Consider the following 19,184-nt stretch of genomic DNA (forward strand, 5'->3'; position numbering starts at 1 on the left):
TCCTCAAAAAATCAGGTCTTGAGAAAACTACGTTGAAAAATTACAGACCCATTGCTAGCCTGCCGTTCTTAGCTAAAGTAACTGAGAAAGCAATGAGTAAACAACTGTCCGAATATATTGAACAAAATATCTTACTTGACGACTCTCAATTTGGGTTTCGCAAAATGCATGGGACTGAGACTGCACTCATCAAGGCCGCTGACGACATTAGGACCACCAGGGACCAAGGAGGGACAGCGGTACTGGTCCTGTTGGATTTATCCGCGGCCTTCGACACGGTCAATCATTCCATCTTGATTGACCGTGTCGAAGAACGTGGCATCCATTCCATGGCTAGGGCCCTGCTCGCCTCTTTTTTGTCGGGCAGATCACAGGCAGTAACACTAGGACCCTTTAAATCTGTGTGGTGTTCCCCAAGGCTGATCCCTAAGTTTGACACTTTTTAATATCTATGTGTCGGACTTAGCTAGGGTTATTAAAAACTACCGGATGAGCCTCACCACATATGCCGATGACACCCAGTTGGTGCTTGCCATCAAGAATGATGGAGAAGAGGTGGCAGCTCGGTTTCAGGAAGGCATGTTGGCAATCAAGGAGTGGATGGCTGGAAACTGCTTACGACTCAATTCTGAGAAGACCGAGGTAATTATCTTCGGAAAATTATCTCCTTTGTGGTCTTCCATCTGGTGGCCCCAGTCACTAGGTACCTTACCAACCCCAGTTCATAAGGTTAGAAATTTAGTGATAATTTTTGACGAAAAGCTGAATTTTACTAACCATGCTAATCAGATAGCATCTGCTGCCTTCCATAAACTTAGACTCCTCAGGAAAATCCTACCATTTCTTCCAGATAATGCGAGGAAAACGGTGGTCAGTTCCTTGGTATTATCATCATTGGATTACTGCAACGGTCTATTTGTGAATGCTCAATCTAAGGTGGTGGCCAAACTACAACTTATTCAAAATGCAGCAGCAAGACTGCTGTCAGGCACCCCTAAATTTAAATCCGTTAAGCATGTAATAAGGAGCTACCACTGGCTAACAGTAAGAAATCGGATTAAATTTAAAACTTTATGCCTTACCTTTAAAGCACTACATGGTCTTGTCCCGGTGTTTCTCAGACAGAAGCTTACCCTATATCAACCCAACAGATCACTTAGATCCGAACACCTGCACCAACTAACAGTGTCACGGACTAGGACGGTCACCTGGGGTGATAGATGTTTTACAAACACTGCGGCCAAACTTTGGAACACTCTGCCGATGGCGATAAGATCTACTTCATCATTGTTGCAATTTAGAAAGTTGCTGAAGACTTGGTTGTTTGACCAATGATTTCTCTTCTCACTGTACCACTTTTGAAACCTGACAATGTTCTTATTGAGACAAGAAGTTGAGTTACAGCGCCAAGACACCTACGGGTATAAGTCGCGCTTTACAAATCGTAAAAATAAATAAATAAATAAAGGGGAAACTTCATAATAAGGGTAGGATTGGACCAGGCCCCCATCCTTATAGGGCCAACAATACTCAACCCCCTGGCCCCAACATTTCAGCTGCCGAGCACAACGTATATGGCACACCCTCCAGCATCAGCACCCCCAATACTTTACATTAGCTGATGATCAGGTAGGCTGGTCTCTCGCCTTCAATGGTCTGTCCCCTCTCCGAGGGTCCCCCACAGGGGACTCGCGGACCTAGATCTCCAGGAGCGTTGACTCTGCACGTCGACATCCCATCTTCCGGCCGTTGAGGCTGGCGATCCAGCCTGAGTATTTCTCCAGTTCGCACCGCTGGCCCGGTCCTCAGTTCTAGTGGATTCCCGATAGATCCAGTCTTCCACGTCCGCTGGTGAAAAATAGGGATTTACCACCAGCAATGACCTTGAGCTTGGCAGGGAAAACATCATGTATTTGACTCCTCGCTCCCTCAATGCTGCTTTGACACCTATGAAAGAGCACCTCTCCTTCTGCACCTGGAGCGTGAAGTCCGGAAAAAAAACTGATCGTGGCATTTTCATAGTGCAGGTCCCCGGCCTGCCTAGCCGTTTGTAAGATTTCATCTCTGACCCTGTAGTTCAGGATTTTAGCGATTATTGTCCTTGGCGGAGCCCCCGGCTTGGGCTTAGGCATAGGCATTCGGTGGGCACGCTCGACTGTAAAGATCTTCGACAGCCTTTTGGGTTTGAGGTGGTTTAAGATCAGATCCCCCAGGAAGAGTTCCACACTGGGCCCCTCCAGCTCCTCTGGGACCCCCACCACGCGGATGTTACTTCTGCGGGCCCTCCCTTCCTGGTCCTCAAGGCGCGCCGCCATCTGTCGGTACTGGTGCACCAGTTCTTTGATCCGTTGTTCCATGGCCTTTGTAGATGTTTGGAGAACTCTGATGTCTGCTTCATTAGTTTTGGCTTTTTCTGAGGTTTTACCAAGGTCCGTGCGCAGTAAATTGACCTTGATGGAGACTTTATCTATCTAGGTCTCAAGAGTGACCCCCAGCGTTTGTATGGCTGTCATTATGGACACCAGCGACGGTTCCTTCTGCCCTACCGGGTCCCCTGTTGCACCGTCTCTGGTGTCCCCTTCTGCACCGTATATTTATCCAGTTCATTGGTCTGTGTGGCGGTGGGTTGCTTGCGCCGCATTGTCGCCACGGAGTGTCTCCCACGTGTAGCGTCGCTCCGTAAGAAGTTGCCCTTATGCGCCAGCTCCCTTCGCAGATCTGATCCCCTCACTCTGTGTCAGCAGTATGGCCACCAGGCCAGTCGGCGAGGCCTTCCGTCTCCAAGCAGGCCCTGGCTGCAATTCCGGAGACACAGCGTGGTCCTCCGCCTGTGCCTGCACCAGGTCCCCCTCCGCTGTCTTCATCAGCTACCACCTCCTCAATAGAGATCAGGATGCCCCACTGCAGCCAGCGTGTGGTCTTCGGTGCACGTAGTAACCTCGTCCACAGCCGCAATGTAGGGCATCCGGGTCTTCTGCCCAGATGCAAGCGCAGTCTTACAAGGAGCCCTCAGAGGCTCCCGATGATGTCTGCTCTTAGTACCTTCTCGGCCCCCAGATGCGTCTCCCAGGACCCCTGGCCACGTAGAGGGCTCCCCTATGCGCAGGCTATGCGCAGGCTCATCGTTCCCTGATGTTGGCGCCACCACGCGATCCGCCCGGCGAAAATGGCCGACGCCTGTCCCCCGCCCCCCTGGCCGCGCTGCAATCATGTGGCTCACAGGGGCGGCCCGCAAACCAGAAAAGCAGAATTATGGGGCTGCAGCAGGCAGTGGTCCAAAGCTGTGGCCCCTCAGTGGCCGCGCCTTATCTCCGGTGTCTTCCGTCGCGGCACACGTTCCTGTCCGCGAAGGCCCAAAACCCGGGTCCTCTCGTAGCGCCCAGGCCGTCCAGTCGCGCAGTAGCGCCTCTGTAGTGCGCCCGGCCTCCGTTCTCCAACCACAGCACGGCTCCGGGAGCAGGCAGAAAGACGAGGGTGGGCTCTACCGGCTCCGCCGTATCTCCCCAGCTCAGGGATGTAGGCAAAATGCGGCACCTACGGATGTTGCCGGATATTTACGGGGCAACGGGTTGAGGCTCCGAGGAGCTCCCAGGCTAAGCGCCCATCTTCATAGGCGCCTGGCCACGCCCCCTCCCCACCTCATTCCTCTTTAATCCACCACCTTACCCTCCCTGCCGCTTTAGCTCACTGTGTTTCATCGCATCTCTCTCCCTTTGTCACTATGTTCGAGGAATGTGGGCTGCTGAATTCATATCTGTGCATAGATCGCCGCCTAGTGTTGGGTCCGGATGATTGCATATTGTTGTCCTGGAAGAGTCTTCGAAGTATCACGAGATGGGTGGCTCCTTCCCTGGACTACAGTGCGCAGGGGCATCCTCTCCATCCTTAGATTGCTTTTTTCCGCCATTGGGTTCGGATGTACTTTCCTTTACTCGAAGTTCGGAATCAAAACTTTACTTTCTAGAGGGCAAAAGGCCTTCGGTATCGTCGGTATTGTCTCGAATCGGTGCCGACAGCTTCTTTACTAACTTTAATCAGCTTGGGACGTCGAATCGGGCGGCGGGCCTTCTCGGCGCCACGCGACCAGTCGTCGATGGAACGGAGCCCATTTAAAAGATGTCGTCTTTGTAACTCTAAATAACCACATATCGATAAACACCCCGTTTGTAACAAGCATTCATCTCCAGAACATAATGAATCCGACTGCCTAGCCTGTGCCCAATTTCGATCCAAAAAGACACTTCGAACTCGACGGGCCGCTAGACTAACCATGCAAAGACAAGCGCCAGAACCAGACAATATCTTCGGCGACGAAGAAGATCTTGTCGAGGACGAAGAATACCAACAACTGTCGGATCACCAATCGGAGCATTAGTCCGACTACTACATCGAAGACGAAGAAGACCTCGTCGAGGTAGGGGACGACGAACAAGGGATGGAAGCCGTAGAGGACGACTCCAGTGATGAACCGAGCCCAACCGTGAGTACGGGGGCCTATACCTTTACCTCCATGGTTCCACAGGCTCAGGTCGAGGCATCGCCACAAGGCCTTAGCCAAGATCTCGAAAGACATTCTATAGCCCCGCAATACAGCCCGGCTAAGAATATTCACAAAGAGCCATCGGATCAACGTACTCCGAAATTGGTGATATCGAAACCTAAAATGGTGGAACACAAAAGGAAACCGAAACTGATCGACTACACGGTCTTCGGACCACACTACGTTGATCCATCGGAGTCGACACCAAAGAAAATCGTCGACAATACAGTCTTCGGGCCGAACTATATCGATCCGTCGGCGTCGAATACAAGGGTCGTTGAGCCAAAAACCAGCGGCCCTATATCAAATACAAGACAAACGGCCGTCGAAGCGAAAACATCGGCGTCGACGGCTGACAACACAAAAAAGACACTCGATCCAAAGAAAATTGTCGACCCCAAACTAAAAGGCGACAAACCATTGGCTCCGATAAAGAAAACAATCGAGACCAAGAAAGTCGAGCCAAAAAAGGCCATCGAACCAATACCAAAGGGCGTCGATCCGAAACCAAACTGCAGTGCCACAAAAAAACATCGGACCGATTAAGTTTGGCCTCCCACCTTCCTCGAAGACAAGGGTGGCCGACCCAAAAAGCGTCATCAAACCAAAACAAACTAAACAAAGGACATTGGCCAAGACAATCACAACTGCTGAACAGGAAGTCCTACATCCAGACCCTGAATCAGTTGAACAGTCAAAACTTTACATCGACCCAAACTCTGTGAAAGTCACTTTCTACAAGAGGAAAATCAGGCCAGAGACTGTGAAAGAAACTTACACTATACCACTCAAAAAGAATAGGGACAGTTCTACCTCACCTATTCTATTTGAGCCTATTCAGCCAACTAGGCCTACCCAATACTCATACACACCCATACAATCAGTTGAAGAGGGGGATGAGGAATATGATCAGGAATACAACTACCCAGTAGACACTGACCAAGACAGTCACACTCAACCATGGGCTGACCCAGTACATCCTGGTGATTCTCAACCCATTCCTGATACACCTGAATACCCTGCTAGGCCTTCTCCTACAGAGGACACAGCTGCTTTTAATTCATTAATAGAAAGGGCAGCCCTACATCACAATATGGACATGCATGCAGACCCTGTGGAGGAAGATTTCCTCTTTGACACGTTTGCCACATCAGAAAGAACGGCTAAAACACTACCTATGTTGAAAGGGGTACTTAAACATGCAGGGGACATATTTAAAGATACCACTAGGGCAAGGGTCATTAACCCAAGAATAGAGAGGAAATACAGGCCAGCGCCACTGACCCTACATATATTAGGGGACAACTGCCTCTAGATTCTTTAGTGGTGGCAAATGCACGTAAACGTGCAAACTCTCAAACTACTGGGGAAGCGCCACCTCCCGCCAAAGAAACAAAAATCTTTGAGGCTTCAGGAAAAAGGGTAGCCGCACAGGCAGCTAACATATGGAGAATATCTAACACGCAAGCCCTGTTAGCTAGGTATGACAGGGCACACTATGATACCTTAGAAACACTTCTCCAGCATTTACCTGATGCTTACAAAGAACCGGCTGAACAATTAGTAAAGGAGGGAAAACTAATCTCGAACGCCTCCACTAAATGTGCCTTAGATGTAGCAGATAGCTGGCAGGTCTATCAACACCAGTGTTATGATCAGGAGACATGCGTGGCTACGCATTTCTGGTTTTAAAAACGAAGTCCAATCCACTTTGTTAAACCAGCCAGTCAACCCTGACTACTTATTTGGTCCAGCTGCAGATACAATACTGGACAAAATGAAAAAAGACACTGAGACGGCTAAGTCTATGGGAGCCCTACAGTCACAGCAACATAGAGGCTCCTTTCGTCGCTCAGGTTACAGGGGCGCTGCTAGAGGCAACTCATCACAGCAAACCACAAGCTACAAGGGAAACACACAAACCACCTACAATAAAAACAATAGAGGTGGATACCGAGGCAATAACAACAAAGGCAGAGGACGAGGGAACAACACCACCAGATCCTCTACCAATACTAAACAGTGACTCCTTAGTGCTACCCCCGGACCATATAACACCGGTCGGGGGACGATTACAACAATTCCTACCAGTCTGGGAAAACATCACTACAGACAAGTGGGTAAGGCAAATTATCCAAAATGGCTACTGCCTAGAGCTAACCTCCACACCACCCAACATACCTCCAAAAAACCGTCCTATGTCTGCAGAACACCTCAACTTATTGCAACAAGAAGTCATCAGCATGCTGCAAAAAAGGGGCCATAGAACTAGTACCGTTAGAACATCAAGGTACAAGAGTGTATTCACTATACTTCCTCATCCCCAAAAAGGATGGGTCTCTCAGACCAATATTAGACCTCAGACCCTTAAATCATTACATCTTATCAGAACATTTTCATATGCTCACTCTACAACAAGTGTTACCACTGTTGCAGCAAGGAGACTTCCTTGCAACCTTAGATCTCAAAGACGCATATTTCCATATCCCGATACATCCAGCTCACAGGAAGTATCTCAGGTTCACGCTATTAAATCAACATTACCAGTTTAAAGTCCTTCCAGTTGGTGTAACAACAGCTCCAAGAGTGTTCACAAAATGCCTAGCGACAGTGGCTACACATTTATGAAGACAACATATTCACGTCTATCCGTACCTAGACGACTGGCTAATACAAGCACAGTCAGCCCAGCAGTGTGCCAGCCACATGTCCAAAACAATTCACCAACTGCACAGCCTAGGCTTCACGTTAAACTACCAGAAATCTCACCTTCAGCCATCCCATGTACAGCAGTACCTGGGAGCAACAATAAATACTCTGACAGCAAAGGCATACCCAAACGCTGCAAGAATAAACAGTATGCAGCTACAAATCAAAAAGTTCAAGCCCCAACACTCGCTCTCTGCTCGAGTGCTTATGCAACTAATAGGCATGATGGCTTCCTGCATCTTCATAGTCCCTCATGCCAGACTGCACATGCGTCCGTTACAGGAGTGCTTAGCACGGCAGTGGAACCAGGCTCAAGGACAATTGAAAGACCTAGTGCTGGTAACCAGTTGTGCATACAACTCTCTGCATTTGTGGAATCCACAAAACCTTTGCAAGGGACAACTGTTCCAAGAGCCTGTACCACAAATAGTATTAACTACGGACGCATCCCTGATAGGATGGGGAGCCCATGTCCTTCAGTACACAGTGCAGGGCCTATGGACAATGCAACAAAAGAAAATGCTCATCAACTTGCTAGAGCTGATGGCAATTTTTCTGGCAATGAAAGCTTTCAAAGTACATTTTTGCAACAAGACTGTGTTGATCCGAACGGACAACATGACGGCAATGTACTACATACAAAAACAGGGAGGAACACACTCTCCACAGCTATCACATCTAGCCCAAAGCATGTGGAAGTGGGCCATTCAAAGAAACAATTTTCTCATGGCGGAACACCTCCCAGGCAAGGACAACCAAATAGCGGATCTGCTCAGCAGACACAGCCAACAGATGCACAAGTGGGAGATTCATCCCACAGTGCTAAAACCATACTTCCAACAGTGGGGGCAACCAGACATAGACGTGTTCGCCACAAAAGAAAACGCAAAATGCCAGTACTTTGCCGCCAGGTTTCCACATCCGCAGTCACAGGACAATGCGATATGGATGAACTGGTCAGGCAAATTTGCGTACGCTTTTCCCCCAGCACCGTTAATACTGCTGGTAGCACGCAAACTACGCCAGCATTCACTGACACTAATCCTGGTTGCTCCAACATGGGCGAGGCAACCATGGTACACAACTTTTCTAGAGCTTTCCGTGGTGCCTCATCAAAGACTGCGGCTAACACCCACTCTTCTCACTCAGAGCCATGGAGACATTCAGCACCCAGATCCGCAACAACTGAACCTTGCAATCTGGCTCCTCAAGTCTTAGAGTTTGGGTACCTAAACTTACCTCCTGACTGTATGAACATTATCAAGGAGGCAATAAAACCTACTACCAGAGCATGCTACGCTGCAAAGTGGAAGCGTTTTGTCATTTACTGTAATAACAATGACATAAACCCACTAGATGCTTCAACGCAAAATATCATTTGCTATCTTTTGCACCTACATCGTTGCAATCTAGCTAATTCATCTATAAGAATACACTTAGCTGCCATTGCAGCTTATCTTCAAAACAGGCAGCATCTTTCGCTTTTTAGAGTGCCTGCAATTAAGGCATTCACGGAGGGACTCAAACGAATTATCCCCCCAAAACACCCACCTTCACCTGTCTGGAACCTAAACATTGTTTTAACCAGACTAATGGGACCACCATTTGAACCGTTGCATTCATGTGAATTACAATTTCTGACATGGAAGGTGGCTTTTCTTGTAGCGATTACTTCGCTTAGAAGAGTTAGCGAGCTGCAAGCCCTAACTATTCAAGAGCCATTCATCCAAATACATGCAAATAGGGTAGTGCTTAGAACAAACCCTAAATTTATGCCAAAAGTGGTATCCCATTTTCATATCAATCATACAATAGAACTGCCAGTGTTTTTTCCAAATCCACAGTATGTACCTGAAAGGGCGCTACACACACTAGATGTCAAGAGAGCTCTTCTATACTACATTGATAGAACTAAGGAATTTAGGAAAACTAAACAGTTGTTTATTGTATTTTCACCTCAACACAAAGGCAACCCCATTTCCAAATCTGGGTTAGCCAGATGGATAGTTAAGTGCATTCAAATTTGTTATCTAAAGGCAAAACGCACTTTAACAGTTCCCCCAAGAGCGCATTCTACACGCAAACTAGGGGCATCCATGGTTTTCCTAGGAAACATTCCTCTAGAGGAAATATGTAGAGCAGCCACATGGTCTACCATACATACTTTCACAAAACACTATTGTGTAGATGTACATTCCAAACAGCAAGCTGCTGTAGGACAGGCTGTTCTAAAAACTCTGTTTCAGACTGATGCAGCTGGCACAGGTAGCCACCGCTAAGGGAGAGACTGCTATACATTCTATGCACAGATATGAATTCAGCAGCCCACATGCCTCGAACGGAATATGCTACTTACCAGTATGCATCTGTTCTTGGTATGTAGGGCTGCTGACATTCATAGCACCCACCCTCCTCCCCGGTGTCTGTCGCAGCTGTAGCACTCATTCTTTCTTTCTTGCATGGACACCCCTTACTGTACCATACTCCATCTCTGCCACAATGGCGAAAAACAATCTAAGGATGGAGAGGATGCCCATGCGCATGTAGTCCAGAGGAGGAGCCACCCATCTCGTGATACTTCGAAGACTCTTGCAGGACAACAATATGCAATCATCCGGACCCAACACTAGGCGGCGATCTATGCACAGATATGAATGTCAGCAGCCCTACATGCTAAGAACAGATGCATACTGGTAAGTAGCATATTCCTTTCTGTCGTTTACTTCCTTTTTCTTTTCCCCTTTGTGTTTTTCTCCCTCTTTCTTTGGATCAAAGCCTAATGAGGAGAATGGAGTGCTGGTCCCCAAAATGTGTGCCAGTGGGCCCCACCTGCAACCACTGTCTCGAATTCTGCACTGATACCGTACATTATTAATACCTCTGCTTTTCTTATCCCTACTGCACATGTGTATGGGAGCCCTCAAAAAACAATGGTCTACAACAGGGGTCTTCAACTTTTTCTGTAAGAAAGAGTGCTACTTCTGATCAGTGGAAACCGTTGTGAGCTACTGAAGGCATGTAACTCACGTATTGTTACCAGACATCCCCTTGCCCATCTTCAATTACTTTAAACCTAATGTCCATGGAGCCCCATGCTAAGCTTTGGGACTAGGGTACTATGATAGGACAGCCATGTGCGTCAGTGAGTGCATGGTCTGTGGGGATGTATGAACATGTGTGTGAATGAATTAGATATGTGTGTATGGGTGACTGAGAGCCTGTGTAGTATGTACTTGTGGCACAGGGAATACCTTTAACCATATATGGCACCGTTACATGTACAACCCAAACGAACAACCATTTTTTGTAATGGGAGAAATTTAAAGTGTAGAAAAATGTTCTGCAAATTTTTCTGCACTTTAAATTTCTCCCATTTAAAAAAAAGTTCCTGTATTTTTTTAAATATAAATATGGCAGCGTGTCTACCAGCCACTGTGAGCAAGATGCCTGCTGTGTGTAAATGTGACCCTTTGAAATGGGAGAAATGGGAGTAAACTCAACTGAAGAGTTAACTTTGTTTATATGCATTATATTACACTTATTTAATTTTCTCCCATGTCAGTGTCTTTACAAACAGAAGACATATTGCTCCCAGTGGCCTGTACACATGATGCCATATTTATAACCGGAAAATGCTATCATTTGTTTAAATGTGAATTAATTAAGTGGAGAAAAACATTAAAACCATGTTTCATAGAAACCTTGTTTTTCACCTTAAATTTCTTCCATTTATAAAAAAAATAACTTTTTCATTTACAAATATGACACTGTCCACAAGCCACTAGGAGCAAGGTGGCTGCTGTTTGTAAAAGTGACACTTTGAAAAAGGTCACCATTAATCATTTAGTTAACTCTCAATTTTAATTTACCCTCATTTAAAAGCATTCAGAAATGTTTTGTTCTCATGCTCCAATATTGAGTTGAGAAGGACTAGTTAAATATTTCAGTGCTTCAGTTCTGAACTTCTTGACCCACATGGGACATAAATCTGACTGAGCACTGCCCATTAGGAAGCTGTGCTATCTGCAGCCTGATAATAATATAAATAGCCTTTCCTTAACTTTAAAACTTTAAAAGGAAAATGCAACACGTATTGTTTTAGTTAAAAATGAACTCAAGACTGGGAGCTACACTGAAGGTTTCTGTGAGCAACTGGTAACTTGCTATCGACTGGTTGGAGACACCTGGTCTACAACATTTGTATAATTTTCCAGACTGCAGATTTGTTTTTGGGGATTGAAAGCTCCAGTGCTCCTTGTTCCAGACTGCAATCATTCCTTTGCAATACAATAATAAAATGTAAAAAGGCTGTGGTATTGGTGTGCCTGGGGCTTCGTAGGTGGGGACAGGGAGATGTTTAGGGCTGCTCAGCTATTAGGAAGTGGGGGCGGGATCTCAAACACCTCATTGGATCTGAAGAAGCTTGAATCTGGGCTTCCTGACTGAGGGCCTACATTGGATACTGCTATAATGCTTGATCGATGAAGTTTGTTGCGAAGGAAAGGTGGGATTTAGCCAGGAACTGAAAAGCTGAGAAGGTTGTGTGATTGACAGTGTCCTATGTTTATAATTGTTGTATCTGCAAAACAATAACATTTGTTTAATGATTTTTTTAATGCTGGTGCACAGTGTGAACAGTGTAATATTTGAAGGGTGATATGCACATGAAATGCCTACTACATACAACCTGTACATGGCATTGATGCATGTGATCGCTGCCTGCCTTTTTCCTTGCCAAAAGAAGAGTAACCGCTATGAGGGTAATTTACTTTGAATCAGACCATGAATCTGAATAATATGCTAAAAAAACAAAATGGCTTCAAAGGCTTCAAAACTGTTTCCTTTTAGAAAACTTCTGAACCGAAGCCAGAGGAGAGATACACAGCCTTTCTGTCACAGGAACCCCTCCAGCTCCTGGATACTTTGATTTTCACTTGCTCATTCCAGAGTAATCCTCTTGCTTCAGAGTCACTCCACATTATGCCGTCAGGCACCTTGACACCAAAGTGGAAATGAAAGCCACAGACCTGATGTAGTTGACGGTGATCTTAACACCTCTAAAGCTATACTGGCACGTCATTTAAATTAGCTTAATTAGCATTATGCTTTTTGAGATAGTCCTGAGATGCTGGATCCAGGTCAGCCCTCTCCATCAACTAGTTCATTTTTAGAGTACTCTACCGAATCGGAATCCAAGGAGCTGCCCACAAGTGGATTGCATCAGACCTCCCAGGAAGAATGCAGAAAATCATCCTCCCTCCCTACTTCTCGCACCCTAAGAAGATCACCTGTAGTGTACCTTTCAGGCTCATCTCTGTCTTCAACACATACATGACTATCCTGACCAGCATCGTCAAAAGCCCCAGACTTGATGTCGTCTCCTACGCTGACAGCACTCAACTCATCCTCTCACTGACAATCATTCTAAGAACCATCAAAGACATGTTCCAAAGATGCATGAAAGATGTTGCCAACTGGATGAACAACCGTATCCACCGGTAACCTCGGCATCATCCTGGACAACCAGCTATTCATGAAGAAGCAGGTCGGCGCCGTCTCCACCGCCTGCTTCCTCACGTTCTGTATGCTTAGGAAGGTTTTCAGATGGCGCCTAACCAACACCAGGTGAACTGTCACGTAGGCTTTCGTCACCAGAAAACTTGACTACTGCAACTCCCTATACATAGGAATAACTGGTCAACTCATGAGGAAACTCCAGACAATTTAGAACACAGTGGCCAGACTCATCCTCGACTATCCCAGTCAGACACACATAACCTCTCAGCTCAGGAAACTTCACTAGCTATCAGTCATGAAGAGATGCCAGTAAACTATTCACCCACGCGTTCAAGGCATTACACAATGAAGACCTGCTTACCTCAACCAACTCATGACCTATCACCAGCTCGCCAGGAAACTCAGACCGAGATTGCTCGACCTATCTGCCACCGGTCGCATCCACCGGACCAACAGTGGGGGCTTCTCATTTTCCCATTTGGAGGCTTTGAGAAGTTGGCCTGATATGTAGTGTTCACTATTCTAGTGATCACTGTGTATCATTCCAAACGACCCTTATTGATGATTGGTTGTAAGTCAACCTTTCGACCAGCTATCCTAGTAGCATGGACAAGAGCAGTCTTTAGGCTAAACTCTAGAGGGCGTGTTAAGCCAGCTGTTATACCATCACATATACCCCTTGAACACCAAGTGAAAGGACACCACACAAGTTGTTATGAAAATAACAGGATATTTATTATAACACAACAGCCCTGGACTCTTTATGCGGACAGGGCGCTAAGCACAATACAAAGCTCTTAAAGAAATACTGAAAGTCGTACAATTTACACAAGTGCCCGAGGGGCACGAAAAACCATATACTCTTAAAGTGGAATGCGAAATTACTAGCAGGTAAGTACTACTCTAATAGGCTTTAGGATCGCTTGGACTGGACTACTGAACCTTCAGATTACTAGCAGGAGGCCTAGGGAGATCGGGTGCAGAGTGTGCACTCTCACGCGGGATGCGGGACAAAGTCTATGGATGCTAGATTTTGTAAAGTTAGTGTTATCGGACGAATCCGACTAGGTAGAGCTGAAACTAAAAAGGATCTGGACCTTTGGATAGTTAAGCTATGCTGGAGCACCGAAATGCTCAGGTTACCTAGCCCAGGGGCTGCGGCTGCATAGGTCTGGAAAGACGTCAGGAATCCTCGTTGCAGTCTATGGAGCCTGAAAGAATAAGTTGCTGGCAGGCGACCAGTGATGAAGTTTGATGTGACCCAATCCTGGATTGGTGATGGAGGATACCTGTAAGCAGAGGGGACCAAGTTCTGAATCACTAGCCAGTGATTAGATGGGCACCAGGATGGCACCGGACAAAGTCACCTCGACCAGGTGAGTGGGCGACGCTGGGCTCTGCAGTCTCTCGGACCAGGAGGCGTTGTCGGCGACCAGGATGGAGGTGCGAGCTGTCCCACGAAGGTATCTGCTGTCGACGTCGCTGGACCCAGGATTGGGGCAACAAAACTTGGCAAATGCAAGCCCACGCGGTGGACTCAAAATGGCGTCTGGGGTGGACCAGGAGGGTCCGGGGTGCTCCTCTGTTGGAGGGGAGCAAGGGCCAGTCTGGAGCAACCAGACCAGCGGTGTTGTCGTCGTGGTGTGTCGTCAAGAGGGCTACAAGCCAGCAGGCAAGTAGCCGGACAACGCGGTGAGCAGCGAAGAGCAGAAGGGCCCCACGCAGATCTGGTGGATGCTGGGGGGCTGGACTTCGGTGCTGGAGCTGCTCAGGGTTAGGGCTTCTCAAACCCCAAAGCACTCACTCGAGGATCCCTCGGCGGTCGTGCTGGATAAGAGTCGTGCAGTTCTGAAGATGGCCGGTCCCTCGAGGTCTCGTCACACCCACGGATCTCAGCTGATCTGACGATGTAGGTAGAGGTCAGAGGTGCCAGGGAAGCTGGGTCTCGTCGCGCTGGTCAGTCGGATTCCGGAGGAAGGACGTGCAGCAAACCGCAGTGTTCTTAGTTGGTGCCCGCAGATGCAGGGTGACTACTCCTTAGCCACAAGGGAGAAGTCTTGAGAAGAAGTCGAGAGTTCCTTTCGTAGAAAGTAGTTTCAGGATTCAAAGATGATCTAATTTGGAAGGGTCCCCGCTCCCACCTTTATACTAAAGAAAGGGGTTGGTACGGGACTAGGTCCTGCCCATGGGTGGGACCAGGAAGGGGGGTGGTTACACCCCTCTCCCATGCCGGACTTTCCCCAGCTCAGGGGCTGGTGTGCCCCTGGAACCGGTTCAAACTGGCAGATGCACAGTGAGCACCGGGGTGCCACTTGCAGTCACCTTCCTATTCAGCCCTGCCTACCTAGGATACACAAAACCCTGTCTTGGTCGGTGCTAGCACCGCCCCTGACAGGAAAACCTTTGTCCAAGCTCTCCTCGCTGGAAGGACTCCCAGCAGCAGGAGGTCAGACTTGTGTCTGTGGTGGCAGCATCCATTTTGTGATGCTGAGGCTCGAGTTAACTTTAACCGGAGTTCATAGTTACATACATGTCGTGTCCCTCTATAAGGGCGGAATGCTAACCCCGTCGCCAGAATTGGCGAGGGGTTAGTATTCCAATTCGTATGACACCTTACTCGACATGTTTTGATAAAGCGATACCAAAGATAGCAAATAACCGCGAGGATTATAATGCACTTAAGAGTATATGGTACGCATTATCATAGAACAGCTATTTAGGACTTGGTTTCGCAAGCTGCAGACGGGCTTAGCTCATGCCAGAGCGCCATCTCACATAATTCCAAGCACTCTGCCTTCAGGATTGTTAAGGCCTGCCATAGGAGTGACAGATAGGAATACATGTGTCCATTTTAGGGTTAGATATAGGTATACTATATCTACAGCAAAGGGTGATTACACCACTTTGCCCCAGCTGTCGTGCAGCCAGTTTTGTCAGATTTAGATGGCCAGCCAGGGGTGGCATAATACATGCTGCAGCCCCTGGTAGGCCCTGGGTACACCTATGCCCTGAGTTACAGGGTCTGATAAGGTGGCCCAGTGCCAATTGGTAAATGCACCTAAGGTACACGTGTCAATTTAGTGAGAGAACAGCAAGGCTGTGGGTCTGATTAGCAGGCCCACAGCCAGAGAAGTCGTAAACCAGTGAAGCAAAAAGCAAAAATCTGGGGTGATCATAGGATTGCAGATCCTACTCTCCTACAGAGGCCATGACCTGGAACGACCTCTCCCTGCACCTCAGAGCCTCACCATCGCCCCAGGAATCCAGGAAGGACCTTAAAGCTTGGATGTTCCAATAGAACTAGCAGCATCATCCAATAGCGCCTCGAGACCCTTACGGGTGAAGCAGCCGCGCTTTCCAAATCCTGATTGATTGATTGGACCCCGTCAGTTAAATGCACTAAACAGGCAGAATGCTTCATGATACTAGTTGTTGCTAATCCTTGGCTTGTACTTTCAGTTAACAGTGGTCCCTGCTATTACTTATCCCTACTTATGTACCCCAGATCCCAAGTGATTCTAGAGTTTTCCTTGTATGCTAGTAACTGTATTTTTGGGCCGTTATGAGTTTTACTCGTAGACCTTTTTGGCACCAGCTAGAATGCTGCATGCGTTTTTTATGCTCCGTTGGAGATTACCTGGATGGGATTGGTATGGGGTACCTTCCTACCTATAGTAAAGCAAATGTTTCATACTCTCACTCCCAGTCACAGATCTGGGTTTAATCCATCATCGTTCTTTAGCTCACTTCACATCCTCAGTTCAAACCCAGCCATATGCAAATCAGTCTTGACCCTGTTCCTCATGGGAACAGCCCAGCCCGAACTGCCAAGCCAGGTCTTCCCTGGAACAGAAACAAGCATCCTGGGACCGGTTTCGGGGTAACACCCCTCATCAGTCAGGCTGTATTGAATCCAGTAGCAAAGTGAGCAAGGGACACACGTCTGAGCATACCCTGACAACTTATGGCGAACAAAGCAAACACAAGGAGTGTCAACCGCATCCTTCCTCTATCACAGATCTCCCTAGGTATTTTCTGCTAGCGCCAAGATGCTCTTTGGAGTCATCGCTGCGCTTTACAAATACACCCATTCATTCATTCATGGACGGGGCGCTGAAACTTTTCACTGGGTCTGAACTGGGGTGGCGAAGGGAGCTAAAGAATGATGATAGTTTCAACCCAGATCTTTGACTGGGGGTGAGTGTCCGAAACTTTCAGCGCTCAGTCCATCATCTCCTTGCGTTTTCTTTACCCCTACAGTATGCATTCCCATCAGTGCTACTTCTTCAGGTGCTGAAGGTGACATTTAGAGCCAGCACAGTGATACCACTTCAATTGGAAGAATGTAGAGTCCTCCCACAGACTAGAAGCCAACCTAGGCTGCACATCGAGCCAGGATTCAGCTGTAAATACCCCTTTTTACTATGTAGTTAAAGGGAAATTTCACATGACCAAGAACCTGATTTACATATATGTCAGGAAGTTTAACATTTAACACCAAATGATGCTAAAGAAAATTAGCTAGAAAGTCTCACTCTCAATTAAATGATGTGCCAGCTTACAGCCTCAGCCTACGTAAGGCAGCAACTAAAGCTCTCCTCAACCAGCGCCTTTTGCCCCTAAGTCCCCAGACGTTGGCGTATCCATTACGAAAGAAACAGTTACCAAAAATAACTAATTTGTTACATGTTGCACCTGAGAGCTCACATACCTAATGCCTGTGTACCTGAATGAGCCTATCACTTGCGCTGGGTGTTTAATACCGTTGTATTAACCAGTATTTTGCATGTACTCAATTTCTGTTTGCTGTGCATGTTCATCAAATGCTCTATGCACAGATCAAATGAAAGTGGCTTTCTGTTTCAGAGAGTGAGTCTGGCAGCGAAAGTGATGAAGAGAGCGATGAAAAGAAAGAAAGCAGCAGTGCGGAGAGTAATTCCAGTTCAGATGAAGAAGAAAGTGACAGTGCAACAGAACAGAAAAAAAGAGCAGCCAAGAAAAAATCAAAAACCAGCGAGGAAAGGTAAACGATTTTTAAGTGTCCTTTCAACGAGTGGTTTCTTCTGCGCCTTTCTTTAGTGCAAACAACTTGAATGTTTTGAAATTCCCATTTTTTTCTGGTCCGAAGGTAGTAAAAAACGATCAAGAAAATGCCCTTTGTTTAGAAAAATCGTCAAGAAACCATTTTGAATGCTGCACTTCTGTGGTTGTTTTAGAACTTTTAAAGGAGCGTTCAGTTTTTATAGCGCTATCAGTTACTGCTTTTATAAATTTCCATGGGTACGGCAATCCACATTACATTGAAATGTACTGTCACCTTCAGAGGGTTCAATAAGCAGTCAAGTATGAAATACTGGGTAATACGTAACTCTTAATTACCTTTTCCAGCAGTTCCGCTGAGGGATAAAATTAAATTCTTCAACTCTTCCATTATGTATCGTAGACAATTGAATTTTTCTTCTAAATAATGTTATGTTAAAAAGATTATGATCCAACTATTGGAAGCAGAGGCTGTGAAGAGAGACGGTCAGAAGAAATTTAAGTGTTATATTGCCATTATCAACACCGTTACCGTGTATTAAAGCATCATTAAAAGTGTGAGTAATTGGGGCTAATACCTTGAATTGCCTTAAATGCCTTTCCTCCAGTGCTGTCAGCAAGTGGCCTCTGCAGACACCATGGCCCTCTCCGCTGCAGCCCGCTGCTGCCAGCGGTCTTGATGAGCTTGCGGCGCGGCTTAGTCGTGGCTGACAGCGCTGATTGGGGTGCACTCCACACTCTGCTCCTTTTATTACAGACAGTAATTAAAGCAGCTCGCCCTGCCACTTCCATAACAAACACAGCATAATGCCCTAATTAGGACTTTATTAATTTAAGTCAGGATTTAATGATTTTAAAAGTGATTTATATTGTTTTTCCTGTTCAGAACAAATGAAATCTGTAGGTTAAATTAATACAGGCTTTTCATCATTGCAAAGTTAAAAAGCTAGTTACCAGTAAATTCTTTTCATTAGAGTAACATCTGAAAATCTAAGCAGTAAGGTAAACAATAATTATCTGTCAAAACTGAGTGATGCATGATATAAAAAAACCTACCTTGAAATCCATGTCGCACATTAAGATTTGAAATGTATCGAAGACTGCTAGAAAGCAACTTTGAGTTAGGCATGCAAATAAAATCCAGTAATTCATTGTTATTGTTTGAAGTAATCTTACATGGTTGACTATGTGCCTTGAGTACGTATTTATTATTGACTCAAAATTATAAGGTTCATAGTCAATCAGTTTAATGTTTAAAAAAACCTGAAATAAAAAGTGGTCAGACTTGCCAGTATAAAATGTTTTTGAACGTTCACACTCGTCAGTCTAATCATAAATGCACATGAATGAAAACATAAAGAAGAAAAAGAAATAGTCA

At 46.4% G+C, this 19,184-nt stretch overlaps 1 protein-coding gene across 3 annotated transcripts in view; it reads left to right on the top strand.

Moving 5' to 3' along the window:
* Nucleotides 1–19,184, top strand: part of AP3B1 (adaptor related protein complex 3 subunit beta 1) — a 2,001,071-nt gene that overhangs the window by 1,133,213 nt on the left and 848,674 nt on the right. For all 3 annotated transcript variants that reach the window (XM_086960746.1, XM_086960745.1, XM_086960747.1), the window contains one exon: nt 17,633–17,789. In XM_086960746.1, coding sequence (XP_086816872.1) covers nt 17,633–17,789 — 157 coding nt within the window. The remainder of the gene's footprint in view (nt 1–17,632; nt 17,790–19,184) is intronic.

This window comes from Lissotriton vulgaris, chromosome 3_1 (assembly GCF_964263255.1).
Source record: "Lissotriton vulgaris chromosome 3_1, aLisVul1.2, whole genome shotgun sequence".
Lineage (NCBI taxonomy): Eukaryota > Metazoa > Chordata > Amphibia > Caudata > Salamandridae > Lissotriton > Lissotriton vulgaris.